We start from the raw sequence: 20,260 nt of genomic DNA, 5'->3' as shown, positions 1-20,260 counted from the left end.
GAAATAGATGTCGGGTGATTTCGTTAATAATGCAGTGTAGACATGATGGAGGTAGTGAAAATTCGGTATCTGAAGTTAATACATGATCGAAACAGTATGTAATTAGAAGACGGCTGTCCTCTGGATAATAGTGCCTTTTAGCAGACTTTGCAAGGCCACCGAGGCTAGATGGATTCTTCTATTTAAAGATGCGATAGATAGATAGACATTACCATCATTACATCATTAAATATGTTAAAAGGGTTATAAATATTTTGTGTAAGAATCTTATAGTACATAAGTCTCCCGATTTGCAGTCATTTATCTGAGTTTTGAGAGTCTCACAGTGATGTCAAAGACGATGTATTGGGGTTTAAGTCCGCCATCGCCAGACATTAGCTGATTTTCTGATTACGTGGTTGGCATTATTGACTGTGAATATGGTTAGCTAGGGAGGTCTGAATTGGAATTTTGTTAATTTGTGTTGAGTGGAATTTGTGTTGATACTTCGAATGAGCTTTATTAAGGTACTCTTAACAATACTGAATCTTCATAATGCTTACTTAAACGCTGTTAATCATGAATGAACCGATCATTTCATTTCCTATGAATTGACATACTTTACCAAGGAAAATAAATGTTATAATAATAGGTGTGTTTCAGTATCTTCATATGTGTTGTTATTCAGGTGATTAACTCTTCATTTGTTTATGTGTCGGTAACATTATTGTTGAAGTGCTCTATTAACTACACAATCGAATACTGTACTGTGGTATGTGTCTGGTGTTGTGAGGTTGTCTCATTGAGATAGTACAACACACCGATTCGTATATCGGTTATGTTTCAGAAAATTACAGATGATGTATAACCCTACTTATTACCCTCGTCAACGTTGGCATGTCCCCAAGGAGCAAGAACGTAACTTTGTAGCTGCATTTTTTCACATGGCAACAATAGCATTGACATGTACATCCTTGGCTCAGCTGGGGTGGTTCCATTTGAAAGGTGGTCAGTGTACAACACATCTGGCTGTCTACCAGTTCTTTAGCTTTGGATATTTTGATACTGGAGCAAGGCAAACAGATTTGCAGTTCCGTGCAAGAGAAGTGGTTTCATCCCCAATGTCAATCCAATACCATTCACCGAGTGGAAGTAAGTTTTGTTATATGCATTATGCTTGGGTTAAGTGGTTTGTCCAGCACCAAACAAATCACCACAAACCAGCTTCATATGCTCAGTTCAGTTTATCTCTCCAGCACATCATTACATAGTTTACAGTTATTAAATTTAAAGTCCTGTTATTTTATTGAGACCACTGAGTTTTTAGTTCCACAAAAAACTCAGTCAAGTCCACATACATATAATAACCTTCCTGTAATTGTATGAGTGGTTCAGTTTGCTGATTGCTGCGTGTGAAGGAGAGTTGGTGAATTTGGGAAGTTTTGCATTGTGATACTATCAAGCATGAAAACACCAGTTGTTTTTGCTGTCAATAAGAAAACAATTAACATTGTGGCCAGTCTCAAGTCATGACAAAAGTTTATATTTTCCAGATGTATTGTTGCTACCTGTCTGATACCCGCCTTCCACTGTCTCCCATTTCACTTTATCTTTGTTCTTCCCTCATTCAAGTTACAGACCACCATAAAATAATAGGAATGTATATGGTTAATTTACTCAGAGTTCACTGAACTCTTTATTACATTTTCAGCTCTTCGGTGTGTCACGCCTGAAATTGCCGACTTGATGCATGTGATAATTATATTATGCTTCATGGCAATGATTTCTTCCCTTGTGGGATTTTTCTTGGATATTGTTGGTCCTACAAAAAAATTCATGAAAGTTATCCAGAGGAATTCAATACCAAGTATATTTACAGGTAAGTTAGGCTAATAATAAACCAGGAGCCATCCCTGTATATATGTAACAATCTCTTTTTTGAGTAGCTCATATCCTAACATTTTTTTTATTAAATGTCATCATCACAATATGAACAGGGAGGCAGTGAACAGGCATTGTATTTTGAATGGAAGAATCTTTATTTTTCTTACAAGATCTAAGATCTGAGGTTCTCATCTCTTTGTGGTGAAAATGTTGATGTTTCAAAAGTTACGTGGGCCACACAGATGACATCCACATGCAAGCCACAGTCCACACACATTGATAATCCCCGATCTAAGACTGTGGTACTGACAAAATGAGTAAGCATCCTAGGGTTAAAGTGCTGTTCCTGATTGAATTTTTTTTTTCAGTTCTGTGGGTGGTAGCCATCATTGGGGTTTGTTATGATATCACGAGACTTCTTGAAGTGTCTGGAATAAAGGTTTATTATGAGTATGGTTGCTACACAATTACTGCAGCAGGTAGGAATAATTTGCATTTTTTTAGGGTTAAGACACCATCCTGGCACTTATTTTAAAGACATGCAAAATATAGAAGCATAGCTTGAGGGTAAGGGGGTGCAGAGGATGCCCCTTGAAAAACTTAAAATATGCAGAGGTCCTATAAAATCCTGTTCCCACATTGTCATCTTTGTTGGATCAAAATATTTTCTTGAACAGTTTTGAAACATGTTATACATGTTCTTCTGTCAAAATGATTGTTTTATTCATGTTTCTTTTATGTCTGATGTTTTGGAAACGAGACATCATTATGAGTTTTCCAACTTAATTTATTCACCTAATTTTACCTGAATGTCAGTTCTGTTTGTTGATATCTTTTTGGGCTTAATCATTTTAAAATGATCTGTCACATATTATGAGGGTTTTTTTGTGTGCTGGTTTTGATTTCATGCCATTTATATATAATTATTTTTATCTGCATTATTCACTTCTAAGCCAACTTCTTTACTGACCTGTAGGAGAATTTTTTTTTATCTTGGAGATAACTTGTTTGACATATTTTTATTTCACCTTGATTTAATCCCAAACTGAAAAAAAACTTCTTCCATTTTCTTAAGTATAATTATAAATAATAACTGCCTTATGTACACGCTGAAGATATAGATGGTAGATTGGTAAATGGCAGAGATGTATATTACCTCTTCCAAAAGTATGGAAAGATTCTGTTTTTTAAAACCCATAACATACTGAGTATGCATAAAACTTGCAAAAAGAAGTAAGTTGAGCTATGTACGTTTCTCCTTCTTGTTCAGGTGCAGTTGCTGTTTGTGCAACAGCTAGCAATCTGCTGCAAAATCATTCTCCCATTGAGGACATACATCGGCGCCGTCTTATGGACGACTGGGATGGTGTTGAGACATTCTCTGTTATGGGAGGCAGTCTGAGGAGTTTGGACACTCCTCTTGAGAGCATTCCTCCTCCTCCACCATACAGCCCCTGATCCATGCATCCTGAGGATGTTATGACATCCATTGATTGGGAACCAGCCTGTGATAATAATCTCATTATTTAGGTAAGAGAGGCAAGTTGCAACATGACATAGTGATAATGCTGATTTATATAGCCTACTGCACAGTTTCTTGTGAAGTGTTGATCACTTTTAGTATTCAGGGTATGTGCTTTAAAATATGCAACAGATGAGAGATGACAATAACAGATGTGGAGTATAATAGTGATATTCTTTTAAGTGAAACATAGAACACATAGAATTGATCACAAATCTTAGACTATACAAACATATTTTTAAAATATATCTTTCCATATTTTTTTAATTTGCTATACATTATGACATCATATTACAGGGAGGAGAGACTAGTTTAATGCTTGATGTATATAACATTATATCTGAAACAGATCACTTCGAGAGGTGGTTATAAATGTCTCAAATTATACTGTTCATTGTTTAATATTTTAATATAACTCTGTAATTAACTCCATAGTATGAGTGAACTTACATGAAAAACATCTGCAGAGAAACATACTGTAAATATAACATTTTTCTTAATGATCTGTCAAGTCTTGGTAAGGATTCATAACTGTTTGATACAGTGTAAGGTATTGAAAATTGACTTCAGATTAAAAATTAAACATTTCGATAGTTTGTGGGATAACATCTTATTCACTGGAAATGTCTGCGCATGAACTCTGTAGCATATATTCTGTAAAATTGAGATAGATACTCATAATCAAATATGAGTCTGTCATGTGTTGGAATTTCTTCGTGGTCTTTTAAGAAATTGTCTGCTACTGATTGCAGTACTTTACTTTTACTTTGATACTTTGAAGACCTGTTCTTCAAGTGCCTGAGCACTGCGGGTCCCAACTTTTTCATTAGCTTTGATCTCTAGACATTCGGTAGGACTCCTTGGACGAGGGATGTGCCAATCGCAAGACCTCTACCTGTACACAGGACAGCACAACACAGAAAAACACAGACAAATATCCATGGCTTGAGTGGGATTGAAAACCACGATCCCAGCGACCAAGGCCCACGCCTCAGACCGCACGGCCACTGATGGCAGTATTGAGCATTAAATTAAAAATTGATTCAGCCTGTGCTAGAACTAATGTAGAATGTTGAAAAGACCATTTACAGCCTACCTCCCTTGTTCTGTAAGGAAAGATGGGTTTATGGTATAATTTGATTTGTACATCCATCCATGTGTGGCACCCCTAATAACTTTTGAAATAGTTTGTAGATGAAATTTGGCATGAATCATCTTTAAATTAATTACACTAGGCTTTGTAATTTCTTACTGGCATTACTACTAACATGTCAGTCCTCTAAACTTGTGATGTGGGAGTGACGCTAATACATTTTAATGCAGGGTTCTGAAATTTTGTATGGTAATAGGTCATACAGCTTTTGTTGAGATAGTTTCTTTTATAGACTCTAAAACAACAAAATGGTGGTCATGTGAAATATACTGTTATCTTTCCTTTGATGGTGCTAACCAATAAACCACTGGAACTAGGTAGGTGGAATTTTGTAAGATGATTGATTATAAACACAGGTACAAATTCTGTATGAAATATTGCTTACATTCAAACAGTTACTAATATAATAATTGTACAGAGCTCTGGGTATATCTGACAAATTTAACAGTCTGTACTAGTGAAAGTTATGTATAGAAATAGATTATTAAGTAGAATAAATACTATGTGGGCTTATGTGGAAGACCTATTAAGTCCAGAAATTATGTTTTTGAGATGAATGAAAATATGGGACTTCACAGAAGTGATGCCTTTGTTTGTGATGTTACTAAATGTGTAACTTGCAGCAATCTGTAATCTGTTATTCCACTGTACTATGTTGTGTTTGAAAAACATTGATGAAACTGGTTAGTATTATATCCTCAACCCTTTGAAGCTCATCTAAATTTTGTTTAAGAATCCAGTCCGTACTGCAGAGAAAACACCATTACAAATACCAACTGGCTAATACTCTTAAAGGGAATAATCCCTGTTTACACTGAGAAACATACCAAACCCATAAATACAAAATACAATCACTGATTATTAAAGCAGGTGTGCTTTAAAGGGTTAAGAAGATCAAGTATTAATAAGCTTTCAGATTGCACTGATTTATGCAAGAAGAGAACTTGATGTTATGTTATATGTTGTATAGTATTAACATTTGCAGCAAAGTAATTAAAAATATGTTGAGGATGTTGGAGTGTGAAGTCGAGTGTTGCTATACTTTTAACAATAATTCACATGTTAGTGTTTTATCAACTAATTAGTTGTTATTCCTTTAAAGTTGAACTTTAATGGATAATAGTTTGGATTGTAGGTTAAGGTGATGCTGTGATATATGTGCGTGGAAGATGAATCCTCATATTTCCATTATTACATAAAATTTCATCAACATACTTGTATTAACAGGTTCACTTAATATCCTGCCTAAGGTATGGTATGAGCTGCTTTCTTTTAATATATTGAATAAAGAAAATAACTCATTATATTAAGCCTTTTTACACGAGAACTCACCGATTGTCTTATGTAGAAAATTCTGAATAACACAATTGCATTTGTGTCACCAGAATCAGAGACTATCTCTTTCTGTAGATCTGCTGTATTGTATTTTTTTAAGTATTACTGCCATCTTACTGGTAGGTGGAACATAATGACTGAAGAAAATGTTTTGGCTTATGTTCATTGTCACAGGAACTCCTCATTTACATGTAGCTAAGTGACTTGTATAAATGACAGTTACTCATTATGAAATATCTAAAGTTGCTAACTTCATCTTCATGCACAAATATTTTCCTGAGTACTTTATTTACATATACAAATTATTTTATCAAGATAAGTGTCGACACAAAAAAAAGCAAAAAGCTATGTGACAAGTTACACTTATCCATTTCATGTCTGTAATTAATATTACTTTTCCTTTTGTAGAGAAATCTCAGATACAGAACTGTATCATTATGTTGACTGCACTGTCTGTAAACATAAGCATGAATACTTTGCCGTCAAAATAATAAATGAGAAGAAACCAAATATTTGTGGTGCTAAATAGCCTTCATCTTATCAGGACTGTAGATGTTGGCAACCATAACTGGTAAGCAACTGGTTGAGATCTTGGTATTTTGGTGTAGTGTAAAAATAGTTACAGGTCAGTCAACCAACAACCCATCAAAAGTTCTTTGTTTTTTTAAATGTTGTTTTCACATAAATGGGGTCTAAATGTAGGACATAAAGGGGCAATGAGAATTACATAGGCCTGCTTGCTTGTTCTAAGCACTGCTTGATCCAGTCATCTTGTATTGTTTTCCAGTTCAGATTTGTTTTGTAATAGAATGTTTATTGTTGTTAACACACGATTATAATTCTTGATAAGGTATAATATTTTAATGGTAAATAAAAATGTTTTAGCAACCCAGGGAATTTTACTTTAAACAGTTTGAAGACAGATTGAGTCACAGTTAATTTGTCATTCAGTATGCAGGAAGGTTTTTGGAAAGACAGTGTCGGTACTGTGAAATAGCTTCTTTTTTATACATTTAGTTCTTATATAGTGCGGTTCATTATGCAATTTTAACATAATGAAATACAGGTAACTATAGAGATGCAGTGATAGAAGAAGCATTTGACTGACCAAGAACACTTGGCCTCTGAACAGCGACATAAAGAACTAAAACATCAGAACTATTCAACAAAAAACAGAGGAGGAAAAAAGAAGACTTGCAAGGGTGGGGTTGGACATAGATAGTTGACTAACCAAGAACTGTTGGCCTCTGATCAGCGACGTAAAGAAGTAAAATATCAGATTACAGGAAGCGCTCCAAAAGGATTAGTCGTCGTCGTCAAAAAATGACGTCATCAACAATATCACCTTATATTTGTTTATACACGGCATTGTTGTGGAACAACAATGCCGTGTACACAACAATGCCGAGTAAACAAATAACGCTTAGTACCAAGCCAGTCGCATTATCACTGCTATACAAGCAGCACATCGTCTCCGAACAGCGGCATTAGACTATTTAAGAAATGAAGAAAAGTGAAAGAAGACATTACCAACACCAAAAAGGTAATCTGATACTAATAATAATATTTATCCAAGTCATACTGCTCTTCAAGGGTTAAAACACTTGAATAAGACACTAAATTAACCCTTAGTTTAGTTTAGTGTCTTACTCAAGAATTTAAAACGCAAACCCCCCCCCCCCCCCCCCGAGGGGGGTTCGTCAAGTATTTTAACCACCATTCGGGGGGGGGTTGTTTAGTTTCTTACTCAAGGGTTAAAACACTTGGATGAGACACTAAACTAACCCTTCCGAAGGGGGGTTAGTTTAGTGTCTTCCTCAAGATTTTGAAACGCAACCAACCCCCCCAAAGGGGGGTTGGTTAAGTGTTTAAACCCCCCCATTCGGGGGGTTAGTTTAGTTTCTTACTCAGGGGTTAAAACACTTGAATGAGACTAAACTAACCCCTCGAAGGGGAGTTAGTTTAGCGTGTTACATAAGATTTGAAAACGCAACCAACCCCCCAATTGGTCAATTGTTTTAACCCTCAATTCGGGGCGGTTAGTTTAGTTTGTTACACAAGGTTGGTTGCGTTTTACAAACTTGACCCCCCCCCCCCCCAGGAGCTCCGAAAGGAGCGCCCTGCTCTAGTATTATAAAAGAACTGACTATGCTACTGGTATCCATTGTGAGCAACTGATGATCCAGCTGGCCCAAAGTGTGGTGCATGATTCATTATCAGGAATTTCTCTCAACTGTGTGGCACATGTCGGTATTTCAGCACTTAAAGACAGGAAAGAGGATAAAATATTCTGATGATGTTATTCTTTTGTGCGTAAATAAGAAACTGGCTGATTAAAATATAAGTACAAGGAACACACTTATGCTTTACAGGGATGACCTTTGGTGAGGAAAAATAAATGCACTCTGCTCCTAGAAAATAAGCCTACTAGACATGCCTGCCTTACTTTCTGGCTGTTAGCACATTACTTTAAATTTACTTCATTAAAGGTCCTTCCTCTATAATGAATGAAGACTTGCAATGATTCTGAACATCTCTGTATTTTACACACATTAACAGACATGAACTCATCAAAATAATGTAACCCTAAATATAATTCCAATGTTCTCTGACTATGGTATACGATACCAGCTGTGAGCCCAAGACTAAAAGTTTAACACACATTTCTGAATTCACATTTTTTGCTGTTATACAGTTTTTAAAAATGGCAGTAAACATTTAAAACAATATTGCTTAAAAAAATGTAAGTCTGTAACTTGTAAGCTCTTACTAGAATTTTCAGTCTAGCAAAACAGAAGCCATGTCACTTCAGAATTTCCAAAGTAATCAATGATTGGCACATCCTTGGTAAGAAAGGGACATTGAGCCAAATACAGCCACACTGTACTGTACAAAGTGTAACCAAATATTTTTGTTATGTGCCAGAGCTAGGATATGGGTGAAAGTTCTTCATAATTCCACTTTTGAATTGTGCAAAGTCAAAGTGTGGCATTTCTAGCGGTGAAAGTACAGGTAACTCCCTTGTAACTATATGTGGTATATCAACTGGCACATCAGGACTAAGTTCACTACAGGGAGAATACACAAAGGGTGAAGAACCACCTGTGGAATCTGTAATAACATGAAGACTACTCTTCCTCACCGCTGGAATACAACTCCTGCCCTCAATGTCATCTGATTTCATATGGCGTTCTCCCTCTAAGAATCGTACACGTTCACGTAAAATTTCAACTTCTTTACAGGAAGCATCTAGTTGTGTTTGTAACTGGATCACTAGTGAACGCAGCTGGTTGTTCAGAGTGCGCAGCTCCTCTATCACTGTGCGATCATCTTTGGGCCATTTTCTCCCATCTAACTTGCCAGGTTGAAATGTGTCAACTTTTACTGTATCTTCAGCACATGCTCCACCAACATTATCACTCTTGACACTTTCCAGCTCATATCCATCACTCTCTCCACGACATACGAGTCGCTCTAATAATGAATCTGCCTCCTCCATTGTTCTGTAACACAGAACTTCCGCGAGTGAAAAGGACTTATCTTAGTGAGATCTGCATTTTACACTCACCAATTTCTTGTGAACCATTTTTAATCAATGAAGTTCAATTTTAGCTTCATGAAATAAATATTACACTGGACAGATATGAATAACAAGCAAACATAGAGGTAAATGTCTATAATATGCATTTATTTTATATGCAAAGAATACATATACATGCAGAATGAAAGATTATGATCAAACTGCATTGCAGTACTTTGAACCGACAGTATGATGCCAATAAAAATTAACATGAAGTTACATATTATATGGTGGTAAGGAAATGTACCATGTGATTCAATGTTGAAAAGGGAATCCTTAAATTTAATGATTTACAACCTGAACTGTTCATGAGTGTGCACTACTAACCTGTATATTTTCAGCTGCAGGTTATTAGTTTCTTGGCTTCGCTCACTACTTGTTTGTTCCAGCTTTGTCAAAACCTGGAGCATTTTCTGTTGCCTGGTCTTGTCTGCTACATACTGATCTTTCTTCATGCTGCAAATTGTAAATTACAAGCAAACCAATCCTTGTGAAATGCCATTTATATGCATGAACCTGGGAATAGTATGAGCAGAATATATTGATATATTTTTTAATAAGGATAGCAATTTACAGCATTTTTACATTCTCTGTTACACTAAAGATACACAAGAATATGTCTTTTAAAAGATAGTCTAGATCATTCTGACTCAAAACTAGACATATCTTCTTGACAGAAAAACAGATCAGCTTAGTTTTAAGTGTTCCATTATACAACAGAAAAACATGGACAATTAACATACTGAATAAAATGCTTGGGCCTTAAATGGCATAGACTAGAGTTGCAATTCTTAATTCATAACTATACGTCTCAACACATAATCCAATGCTTAACAGACAACAACTAAATTTGAATATTCCTTCTTTAAGAACCAACACCTTTACCTTATAACTTTCTGCAGCTGGATACAGCGTTCTTGTTGGTATTTCACAGACTGAAGGAACAGCCCATTATCTGAACTGTGTTCAGCTTCTTTCAGCTTTTCAACAGCTTTCTGGTAACATTGAATTGACTCATCAAAATGTTTTTGCTGCAGATGAGCTTCTGCACGCCTCTCCAGCTGATGAGCCTTTAAGTGAAACACTGTTTAGTACCAAATGGAAGTGCAAGCTGATTTACGGTAACCTCCAGTATTATGGATGGGCAGTTTTTCATAACATAGCCATGTAATCCTCTGTATTCTTTCGATTGAATGTGCGTTGTACGGGCTGCATCATTGCATTTGTTATTTTGTTGACAGAACATAGGGCAACAATGAACACGTTATTTACAGCATCATGAAAACTTTATTTGCATATTTAGTGTCAAAGAAGTGTATTTAAACTACTGTGAAGAATATTTTATTGAAAACCCATAAATTGTATTCGTCACTGAGCACTATTAGATCGTTTATTTGGTATGTTTGTCTCGATATTCAATCGAGTTCTGAATTACTTCCTCATACAACATACATACTGAAATATGTTGTAAACGTTTATAATATCTATCGACTTACCACGTTCAATGGAAATTTATCCATAAACTCCATACCGACGTAACTCGACTTAAGGATGTGCACAGCTGATCTGAGTTGGGAATGACTTTCTCCCACCCCGCAATTGACCTTATGCCTACTGGATCCTTTTCGTTAGTTATGCAGGGGAGTCAACAGATGTGTTCTTAAAGTTGGGATGGTTTAATTTTTAAAGGTATTCTGTGGTATAGCTTGAACAAGTGATCTAGTTATTCTCGTACAAACCAGACATTGTTAAAAATTTATTTTATTTTTATGTGTCACATCATCGTCGATACTGAAGACACTATGGCATACTTTGCACTAATACTGCTGCTCTCTAGTTGTACATTTAACCTACTGTTTGTACTGCTTTTTGCGGCGTGATGTCATTATTTCAATCGCAATGTCTGCTAAAGAATTTGTTGCGGTATTACCAGAAAAGAAAATACGTTTCAGATCAACAGCAAAAATTCATTACAGTAATGAAAACAAAGTGGAAGATCATATACGGAGTACAGATCTTAGAAGTAAATTGGATGTCAACAGAGGGGTACGAGAGACAGAAGAGTTGAAGACAAAGGGTTGGTTTGTATGCGTGTGGGTTATACAATTGAAATGTGTGAGGTTAAGGTCCACTTTTATTTAGTTTAATAACGCCGAAATTGGGGTTGTGTGAACTGCAAGCACCTAATGCATAATTAATTTAGGATGTAATTTCAAAATATATTGTTTGGTTTTCAGTATTCTGGAATGTAATTTTTATGTCGAATGCAAACTTGGAGGTGTTGGTACTCATTTTCTTTTATATTTGTGAAATGTTTCAATTCAAAGATGCGGAAGATTCGGATACTGTGGGGCAGCCATCACTGTTAAAATTTCTTGGTGTTGAACTAACCCGTGGGTACATGCTTGAGCATGATGAAGAGAGGTATTCAGCTCGAAGAGAGAAAGTGTATTCCTTCATGAAAATTCCTCGTGAAGTTGAAAAATTCATGGCATATGGGTTCTTTCAGGTAGGGCGAAAGAATTATTTTTGTTTTGTAGATTTTATAGTGCATGATTTTTTATATGCAATTAGTTTCTTACAATAAAGAAATCTGTCAGGTTTTAATGTTTCCTTTACAGTGTGCAGACTCTTTTCTGTTTGTTTACACCTTCCTACCAATGAGATTTGTTTTGGCACTTTGGGCAGTGGTTAGTCGACCCATTCGAGAATGTTTTGGGTAAGATAGTGGTTAGTTGTTTGTGAATAGTTAACAACTGAATATTACTTGCAAAATTGTATATGTTTATTGAATATTTCTTTTATAGGATGCAGAAATCTAAATCAAAGAGTGTCTTGAAACCAGCAGAGATCTGTGACTTGTTGAAGGCTTGCATCCTGATTGCGTGCAGCATGATAATGTCTTACATTGATACATCAATGATGTACCACTTGATCAAGAGCCAGTCTGTTATTAAGCTCTACATCTTTTATAACATGCTTGAGGTTAGGATGTATTCATAATGAATTTCCTAGTTGGATGTCTTCTGGTTACACCCATGCCTAAATAATTTTGTAGTTTTGTTCATTCCCTTATCATCTATAGGCCTAATAAGCAAGTGTTCCTTTTTCAATGACATTCTGGTATTTGGGATCTATGCTAAAAATATCTGATGAATTTTATTTTTGATTTGGACTGTGTTCTGGGCTATAATGCCATGCAGTTTTGTTTCATCTACAGGACTACACTACTCCTTAAGCCATAAAACTTTATCCAAAATTTTAATCTCTGTGAAAACCTAAAATGTGAATTCAAATTTGTTTTTATTGATCTAATAAATACACTGATTTGCATGAAGCTGAAATCATACATTATAAATTTTCACAGAAACTTCCTATGTAACATAAAATATAGATCTCATAACCTACAAATGTTATTATAAACATTTTTTCTTTTGGCTAATAATAATGAAATAAAAAGAATAATTTCTGACTAGGTAGTGCAAATTTATTTTAGTAATCATGTGGAAGGTTAAAGTGTGTGTTAGGAACAGCTACAGTATATAACAAGTCTAATACTACAGTGTCATAATGAATAAAAATGTGACAGTAGGAGTAATGAAGAGAATGATCTACAACAAATAAACTACCCATAAATATTACAGTTCATATTCAGACTACTAATTTTTGTTATTCATGGTTTTGAAGTTTGTGTTAATGTTTCCTATTCTAGGTTGGTGATCGATTGTTCTCTGCATTTGGACAGGACACTATAGATGCTTTATTTTGGACTGCTACAGAACCACGAGATCGCAGGAGACAACATCTTGGAGTAATACCACATCTGTTCTTTGCTGTGGCATATGTCTGTATCCTTTCACATTTGAAGAGTGAAACACATTGCTATCTATATGCAAACTGATTATTTGATAAGTGGCTTGTGAGGCTGTTACATTTTAGATCAGAATAGTTGCTCACCGATGTAACATGTTGCAATTGAGTTATATTTTGGTGACCTTCGAATTGAGTTCAGAGATTAGTAATCTTGTCTGGAGTTTGATATAGAGTCTTCCCATATCATTCAAGTATTTGAAAATGTTCCTCGATGGTTCTTCACCAAAGTGTTAGTAATTCTGTTCACTTTAATATCATTAAATGTATTCAGAATACTTGGAAACGTACATTTATAGCTTTGTAAATACATTGCAGTAACTGCATATTTTGTACATAACATCACAAGGGTTTGAAATTTGTGTTTAAAATATGGGTGAGGGTGAATTTTGAAGATGGATGAAATGTAGAGGATAGTTGGGCACAGAAGTTTAGGTCATGTACAAGATTCAATGGCAAGGCAGATTTACATTTTTCGTGAGCACGTAGATCATGTTCTACAATTACTGTGTCTTATTGATATATTACTGTTCATTAACAGCCACTTTTGAACACTACATTGACTGTTACCTTCTCAAAAAGAACATGCAAGATGAAAGTGGCTGTATATTGCACAAAATGGGCGGAGACAAACGAATGTTTCATTGTTGAAGTACCTGACCGTTTGTTCACAACTGTAACTTATGTCATTTATCCACACACATTAACCTAAGCTAACCTAACCTAACCTATTTTTTAAAGCGATGTGTCCCGATAACCCACAAGTACCAATATTTCATATTACAAGTGCTTTACAGTTGATTAATAACTGATATATGTAATGAAAGATGCATTCATGAAAATTAGTAAGTTGGTATCTGCTTATGATATTTAAAGTTAATAATGATTCTACTTTTATGGATTTAAGAATGTTGTATAACAAATATGTAGTTTTATATTTGCTATATAATGGAATATTGAGCCTTAACATTGACTTCAGTTTTGCATAGTGTATTGGTACTGTTCCAAGCAACGACTCTGAATGTTGCCATCAATTCAAATAATAAGGCACTGTTGACTATCATGATGTCCAACAATGTGAGTTCAGAGATAACTGATCTGTGGTCTGTAGTACGTATTAGTTCCCTGAGATGTTGGTATTCTGAGTTATAATGATACGTGGACTTGTAGGTAGTACCAATGTATTGCAGAAACATATTGTCTCCATTATGACCTTGAAAATGGAGAAGTCCACACGGTGTTGTAACCCAGATGACTAACAGTGACATTTGTGTCATGAGAATATCAAATCTCTCATAGTTTCCTGAGAGCACAAAAATTGACCCATGCATTGCTTTAAACTGAATGCTTGAAACATATTTTTATACATAAGTTAGTGCTAAAAATTATGTTGTGTATAACATAACTAAGGTTATGTACAGAGCATAACAGGGTGCATAATTACAATATAGCAAACTGTTCCAGTTTGTGGAGCTGAAGGGAAGTGTTTTTAAGAAGTTTGACAAGAACAACTTGTTCCAAGTGTCATGCAGTGATGTGCGGGAACGTTTCCACCTATTTGTGTTGCTGTTCGTTGTGGTGTTGCAGACTATGAAGGAGTACTCGTGGAAGGAAGGTGGGCATATGTTTGAAACTGTGAGAATGGGAAATTTATTTGTTCATATTCAATTCTACCCTTTGCAGTTTAGTTGCGTGTGGTATTACGTGCACTAAATTAAGAAGGGTCAAACCCAAACTTTTCAAGGTCTCTGCTCCATAGAGTTTGTAATAAAATTATTCTTCCTTAAATTTTTTTGTTATGATGATGGCCATCTGAGACTGGTCTGTGTTAAAAGTAGATACATTAGGTGATATATAGTATATTTGTATGTGTTCATGTGATTTGTTTATCATTATGTGTTTGTTGTAGAGAGGTTCTGGATTCTGATGCCAGATTGCTTAATGGTACTGTTTGCTGAGGTGCTAGTGGATTGGATCAAGCATGCCTTTATTACACGCTTTAATGAGTTACCAGTGGATGTGTATCGGGATTATACCATCAGTCTGGCGTATGACATGGCTCAGACACGACAGAAACATGTGAGTATCTTGTTCTTCGTTGGTTGTCTGTCTGTTTCTCTCTCAGTAACGTTGCCACTGAAATCCGCAGGAATTTGATTCTTTGACTGGTGGAAACCTCTTACTGGAAAGTCCTGTTTAATCTTAGTTTATTTTATTAAATGTAATGTTGAATTGGAGGAAATTACAAAGTGTGGCAGTTGAACGATCCCTTGTTGTATCTAGTTTCTTCTACGTTCTTTTAGTATGGATTGAATGAGCACTTTAAATCTTGTTTCAGGCATTCTCAGATCACTCTGATCTGGTAGCACGTCGCATGGGATTCATACCACTTCCTTTGGGTGTAGTGATGGTACGTGTATTATGTCATGCTCTGCATTTGGATGGACCAGCAGCTGTAGTTCTGCTCATTATGTTGTACCTGTGCCTTGCTTCATTCCGTGTCCTCAACAGTGTGGTGATACTTGGCATAGCATGCAACCTCATATCTCAGCATCAGCAAGAGAAGGCAGCAGCTGCAGTAAGTCCGGCTTGGAGCCGAGCTACAAGCCCCATCAATGGCCGACCGCACCATCCTGCATCCTGCGTTGTTCGTGACCCGAGCAAGGATATGCGGGACCAGACCACGAGCCCGACGCGCGTATTTGGTTCATCCAAGTTTGGGTCTCCCTTGCAGCGCTCCGTCACAGTCGATCTGGTGCCTTTGTCCGATGAGAATGAAAAACCTCCGGACTGTGCCCTTGGTCCTGCTGCCATCTTCTCCAACAGTGCAGTGAGTATCAACAATGTATGTCTCAATGAAGAGCTTTTAAAAGCAGAGGAAGAGACTGAAGAGGAGAAGGAAGTGTCTGACGTCAATGAGTGTATGACAAGAAGTGTGCCCAACATTCATGCCAACGTTGACAGTGAAACCAAAGAAACTTTTACGCAGGAGATCTCTTCTTCATTTGCAAATGAAGACTTTGGAAAGAAGAGGGCTGAATCTGAGCCGTCAATCCCACATCTAGTCAAATCAGAACGGACTGGCCCATCACCTCCTTGACAGTGAATCCGTGCCTTTTTAACTGTTATTGTGCTCTGCGTCGTGCTGTGCGAAGGTAAGTGTCAGATCACAAATGAGGCCTGTTCTTCCAAAGTAACCAAAGTAATTGGTTCTGCTAATGATGTCTGATGACATTACGTACTTTGTTTAGTGTCTGACTTTTTTTTCTGAAATGAAGAGGCTTTATTACGGTTGTTTTAAGATTACTTGGTTTTGTAATTTTCTTAAATGGGGGTGATCAACCATTTGCCTCCACATTTTCTTGATAACTGTGTTCCAGCTAACTAACTAAAAATAAACTGCATGATGCAGAGGTCTCCTTCAGCAGCTGATACTTTGCTCAGCTAGTCAAAAAATTCCCTGAAGTTTCATTAACAATACCAGTCCATATCCTGAGCCAGACGATTCTGATCCACAACTTTCCACCCTGTTTCTCTAATGTCCATTTTAATATTGTAATATTATATGCATATGTCGGTTCACTGTCTGCCTTTCTTCCATTCATTTAAGTCCAGCTGTTATCTCAGCTCACATGCTAGAGTTATTTTAAAAGGTTTAGAAAAATATTGGTTCTCTTACTTTTATCTCATGTGAGTGTAGTGTCATCTTTTAATAGCCACCCAACATTCTAATTAAATTTGACTTTATAATTAAACATTTTGTAATCAAGCCTCTGTATATTGAATTTTGTAATCGACTTCAGAACTCAATAGAGTGGTGGAGTACTTCCACCAGTATTGAAGGAGCAGCTGCATTCTGTGATTCTCTTAATAAAAGATTTTGCAAAGTCAGGATTAGGTTGTGGATTCGTATATATAATTGGTTGGGTTGTGCATCATGCCGTGTTAACTTTTAGTTGTACGTTGTGTAAATATGTATTGTGTTCTTTTTTTGTATTAATTACTACAGCATGTTGAGTATGCTGGTAATCTTCAGGCTTGTTTCTTATATCTAGACAACCATTATTCATCAGTTCCCAGTTCGTTAGTCAAAATAATTTTTCTCATTACCTAATGGATTATGCCAATGACCTTTTCCAGGTTCAGAATTCCCATCGTTTTCATGTTCTACTACAGTCTCTTCTCCCTGTTGGTTTGTATTGAGCCTCTTTTGGATCGTTAGTCCAAATTAATACATACAGTGAGCCATAGCCAAGTTATGTTGATTCTAATCTTCAAAGGAATTAATTTTTGCGTAAGTGATACTAGATTTTTGTGCTTATAATTCTTTTGAAGAGGAAACATTTGGTATGAAAATATATCTTATTTTTATAACTTTGTCATATAACATTCAGAACTGAATGAGCTGTCAGCATTAATAAGCTGGCATACTTGTTTAAAAAGAATTCAACTGATAGCATTCCTCAGTAAAATGGGTCAGATATGTATCATACAGGAAGTCCCCCAGTTATGAACAGACGAGTAACTGATATCTGTACATAAGAATGAAGCCACTGAATACCTTAATATTTAAATAATTTGGTTATGTGAAGACCAATTCATACATTCAGACCACTTATCACAATCGGCAACTTCTTGCAACAGCGGAGTATAGTTTCTGCTCTCTACTGGTATGTTCTGTGTGTAGTGGTCCAGAAAGTAGTGTTCTGCCTCTTCACATTTCCCCGAATAAAACTTTTTGCTGAAGAAAGATCACTTTCAATAAAAGATGGGACTGATAGCATTCAAATAAACCATAGAAAATTGTTATATTGTTTTGTTACTGTTATTAGGACAGTATTACTTTCTGCTATTATTAATTTTAAATTAACTGTATTAAATGTAATTTAATTTAATTATGGGTTAAATTTGTATTTGTAACTTGGTGACTTCTTGTGTATATAATATGCTTTTTACAATAAAACATGGAGAACGAGTGAAGATACCATAAAATGTAAGACTTGAGGTTCTCACAGCGGTGAGTATGAAGATATCCTTCTTCTGGGTTATTGCGCTGTGTAGTCTGGTCGATGTTAACCAACGTTTCATCGCCCTGATGACGGAGGCAGTATGACCTCTGAAACGTTGGTTAACATCGACCAGACTACACAGCGCAATAACCCAGAAAACGGATATCTTCATACCATAAAATGTTTAGGAAGCAAGCCTTTTTATTGGATCCTTGTGGATCGTTTTGTTTTATTTTTGTTTAGCCCATTTATGATGAAGTGAATGTTGTTATATATTTGTTTTGGATCGGAGAAGGAACAGGGTAAAGTGTAGCAGGATTATGGAGCTCTCTGCATTGTGAAATATCGTGCATATTTATATAATGATTAAGAGCTTCATCTTTAATAAAGAGAACTGAGTTGGCTCTAGAATGTTTATGTTAATGTGTTATTTTCTTATCATTTTTAAGCAACTTTGGTAGTCTAAGAAAATTCCCGTCAGTGAGCAGTCTGTAAAGGTGACCAGAGAACATAATTCAGTAGTATAACCAGTTTGAATTTTAAACTTTAAATATGGTTCTCATGTGGAAGCGGGTGAATGTTACCAGTCCGGAGGAAACAGATACTTTGTTTCTCTTTATAAGAACTCTTTATACATAAAATTCCTTCACATCTTGAGGTCCACATGTTTACTTTGGGCTGTCATTTCCTCATTTTGTATCTGGTGCTATTTTCATAGTATCTTGAGCGCATAAGTGTCATGGGTATTTTCTTCCTGAATTTATTTCTGTTACAACTTTTATTCATTTATAGAGTGTAATTGATTTAGGTGAACAAATTATTTTAAAAAGAGAACTTTGTCCAAGGTATTTGTAAGGTAATTTCCTTGGAACGTCCGTGTACTGTGTTGAAATGTCGTGAGCACAAATTAATTTTACATATAATAAGCTGAATTTGTTAATTAGGTCATTTGATAATCCTGTGTGTATTCTATGTCATTTCTTGTCATCCTTAAGGATGATGGCTTACACTCAACATGAAGTGGAACTTTATTCTTTCTTGCCTACTGTCCTCATAGAGATGGACTTCATGTAAAGTCAGTTCTTTCAGCACGGTGCTACTGCGCGGGATTCATCTTCTGGCTGACAAATAATGCAGGTACATTTTTCACACAATTCATGTACAAAAGGAGTTACAGTATTTGAAATAATTAATGGTGCAAGGAGATATGTGAGTGAAATACCAAGAAGTAAATGTGACCCTTGAAATACATGTGGATTGGCTCTCTGGAGCTGTTACGCCACAAATTTAATTTTTTTTAATGCCTCTGAAATGTATCGAATTTGCGAAGTATACAAAATAGGAAAGAAAAATTGCACTGTATGTTTTATTACATGTACTTTTAACTTGTAATTATGGAAAAATTGGCTCCCTTACATTTTCCTATATAGCTTTTAATCTTCATAAACCCATTACACTGAGAAATGTGCTGTGACAGGTTAACTGCGTAACTTTATTAAGGTTTGACACTGTGTCTGTGTTTGCCTTCTTGTCTACAGCTTTAGCTTCATTTACGTGTACCAGTAATTATGAAATTTTCTTGTACCTTAGAAATTTTGAGTATTTTTCTTACTTGGAGACATTGAAAGTGTTTTAAAGTGTACCTTTTTATTTGTACAAAAACAAAAAATAGTAAATAAAAGTGCTGTTCAGTGTATGTTATTTTCAGATGGGGATATATGGTTACCAACAGATGTTTCATAAAATTGTAATCTTTTTAACTTAATTTGATCTTAGAATATGGAAAATAGAAACCGATGTATAATCAGTATCTAGAATACAAGTATGCAGAGGCGGTAACTTCATATTTCACTACCGTCTTAAATTGTGAAATACTCGTATAAATTATGTACAGTTTAAAGTAGTACAAGCATTTTGTCATTTGCTAT

The 20,260-nt window shown here is 35.7% G+C and overlaps 3 protein-coding genes across 11 annotated transcripts; 2 read left to right on the top strand and 1 right to left on the bottom strand.

Annotated features, from left to right (window-relative positions):
- The first annotated feature begins 351 nt into the window (after window positions 1-351).
- On the top strand, window positions 352-6,761 carry LOC110830553 (transmembrane protein 127). Of its 4 annotated transcripts, XR_015534129.1 has the most exons (6): window positions 352-667; window positions 827-1,131; window positions 1,691-1,858; window positions 2,232-2,342; window positions 3,134-3,393; window positions 4,229-6,761. XR_015534129.1 is itself a non-coding variant. In XM_022065618.2 (5 exons), exons 2-5 carry the CDS (start codon window positions 837-839, stop codon window positions 3,319-3,321), a joined length of 762 nt encoding a protein of 253 aa, XP_021921310.1. In that variant the 5' UTR covers window positions 352-631; window positions 827-836; the 3' UTR covers window positions 3,322-6,761. The 4 variants fall into 4 exon arrangements, 3 of the variants coding, with proteins under 3 accessions (XP_021921310.1, XP_021921312.1, XP_021921309.1); XM_022065618.2 differs by having other exon boundaries at window positions 352-631; window positions 3,134-6,761; XM_022065620.2 differs by having other exon boundaries at window positions 353-506; window positions 3,134-6,761.
- Window positions 6,762-7,324: 563 nt separating this feature from the next.
- LOC110830546 (protein TAPT1 homolog) lies at window positions 7,325-20,039 on the top strand. Of its 5 annotated transcripts, XR_002543271.2 has the most exons (10): window positions 11,175-11,530; window positions 11,781-11,962; window positions 12,075-12,172; window positions 12,261-12,438; window positions 13,166-13,301; window positions 14,303-14,400; window positions 14,788-14,938; window positions 15,233-15,402; window positions 15,662-16,478; window positions 19,328-20,039. XR_002543271.2 is itself a non-coding variant. In XM_087344948.1 (9 exons), the coding sequence occupies exons 1-9, from the start codon at window positions 7,377-7,379 to the stop codon at window positions 16,421-16,423; spliced, it is 1,815 nt and encodes a 604-aa protein (XP_087201074.1). In that variant the 5' UTR covers window positions 7,325-7,376; the 3' UTR covers window positions 16,424-18,743. The 5 variants fall into 5 exon arrangements, 4 of the variants coding, with proteins under 4 accessions (XP_087201074.1, XP_087201075.1, XP_021921298.1 ...); XM_087344948.1 differs by lacking the exons at window positions 11,175-11,530; window positions 19,328-20,039 and adding an exon at window positions 7,325-7,416 and having other exon boundaries at window positions 15,662-18,743; XM_087344949.1 differs by lacking the exons at window positions 11,175-11,530; window positions 19,328-20,039 and adding an exon at window positions 11,062-11,142 and having other exon boundaries at window positions 15,662-18,743.
- On the bottom strand, window positions 8,395-11,062 carry LOC110830552 (uncharacterized). Of its 2 annotated transcripts, none has more exons than XM_022065615.2 (4): window positions 10,950-11,062; window positions 10,339-10,523; window positions 9,781-9,909; window positions 8,395-9,376 (listed from the first exon to the last, which is right to left on the bottom strand). In XM_022065615.2, exons 1-4 carry the CDS (start codon window positions 10,980-10,982, stop codon window positions 8,788-8,790), a joined length of 936 nt encoding a protein of 311 aa, XP_021921307.2. In that variant the 5' UTR covers window positions 10,983-11,062; the 3' UTR covers window positions 8,395-8,787. The 2 variants fall into 2 exon arrangements, with proteins under 2 accessions (XP_021921307.2, XP_021921308.2); XM_022065616.2 differs by having other exon boundaries at window positions 10,339-10,448; window positions 10,950-10,997.
- Window positions 20,040-20,260: the final 221 nt, after the last annotated feature.

Source organism: Zootermopsis nevadensis, unplaced genomic scaffold, assembly GCF_977971745.1.
Source record: "Zootermopsis nevadensis isolate Lab colony 2312 unplaced genomic scaffold, Znev_1.0 Znev_ptg000001l, whole genome shotgun sequence".
NCBI classification, from domain to species: Eukaryota; Metazoa; Arthropoda; class Insecta; order Blattodea; family Termopsidae; genus Zootermopsis; species Zootermopsis nevadensis.
The sequence above is the reverse complement of the archived record's forward strand: the minus strand, read 5'-3'. Positions and strand labels throughout refer to the sequence as shown.

What these genes read in the sequence shown, in the direction of transcription:
- LOC110830553 (XM_022065618.2), top strand. Translation starts at nt 837, where the DNA reads ATGATGTATAACCCTACTTATTACCCTCGTCAACGTTGGCATGTCCCC. An exon ending in ATACCATTCACCGAGTGGAA is followed by an intron (nt 1,132 to 1,690) that starts GTAAGTTTTGTT and finishes TTACATTTTCAG; the next exon opens with CTCTTCGGTGTGTCACGCCT. An exon ending in CTACACAATTACTGCAGCAG is followed by an intron (nt 2,343 to 3,133) that starts GTAGGAATAATT and finishes CTTCTTGTTCAG; the next exon opens with GTGCAGTTGCTGTTTGTGCA.
- LOC110830552 (XM_022065615.2), bottom strand. Translation starts at nt 10,982, where the DNA reads ATGGAGTTTATGGATAAATTTCCATTGAACGTG. An exon ending in ATAAATTTCCATTGAACGTG is followed by an intron (nt 10,524 to 10,949) that starts GTAAGTCGATAG and finishes TTTCACTTAAAG; the next exon opens with GCTCATCAGCTGGAGAGGCG. An exon ending in CAGCTGCAGAAAGTTATAAG is followed by an intron (nt 9,910 to 10,338) that starts GTAAAGGTGTTG and finishes TACAATTTGCAG; the next exon opens with CATGAAGAAAGATCAGTATG.
- LOC110830546 (XM_022065606.2), top strand. Translation starts at nt 11,353, where the DNA reads ATGTCTGCTAAAGAATTTGTTGCGGTATTACCAGAAAAGAAAATACGT. An exon ending in CTTTGCTGTGGCATATGTCT is followed by an intron (nt 13,302 to 14,302) that starts GTATCCTTTCAC and finishes CATTGACTTCAG; the next exon opens with TTTTGCATAGTGTATTGGTA. An exon ending in CTATCATGATGTCCAACAAT is followed by an intron (nt 14,401 to 14,787) that starts GTGAGTTCAGAG and finishes AAACTGTTCCAG; the next exon opens with TTTGTGGAGCTGAAGGGAAG.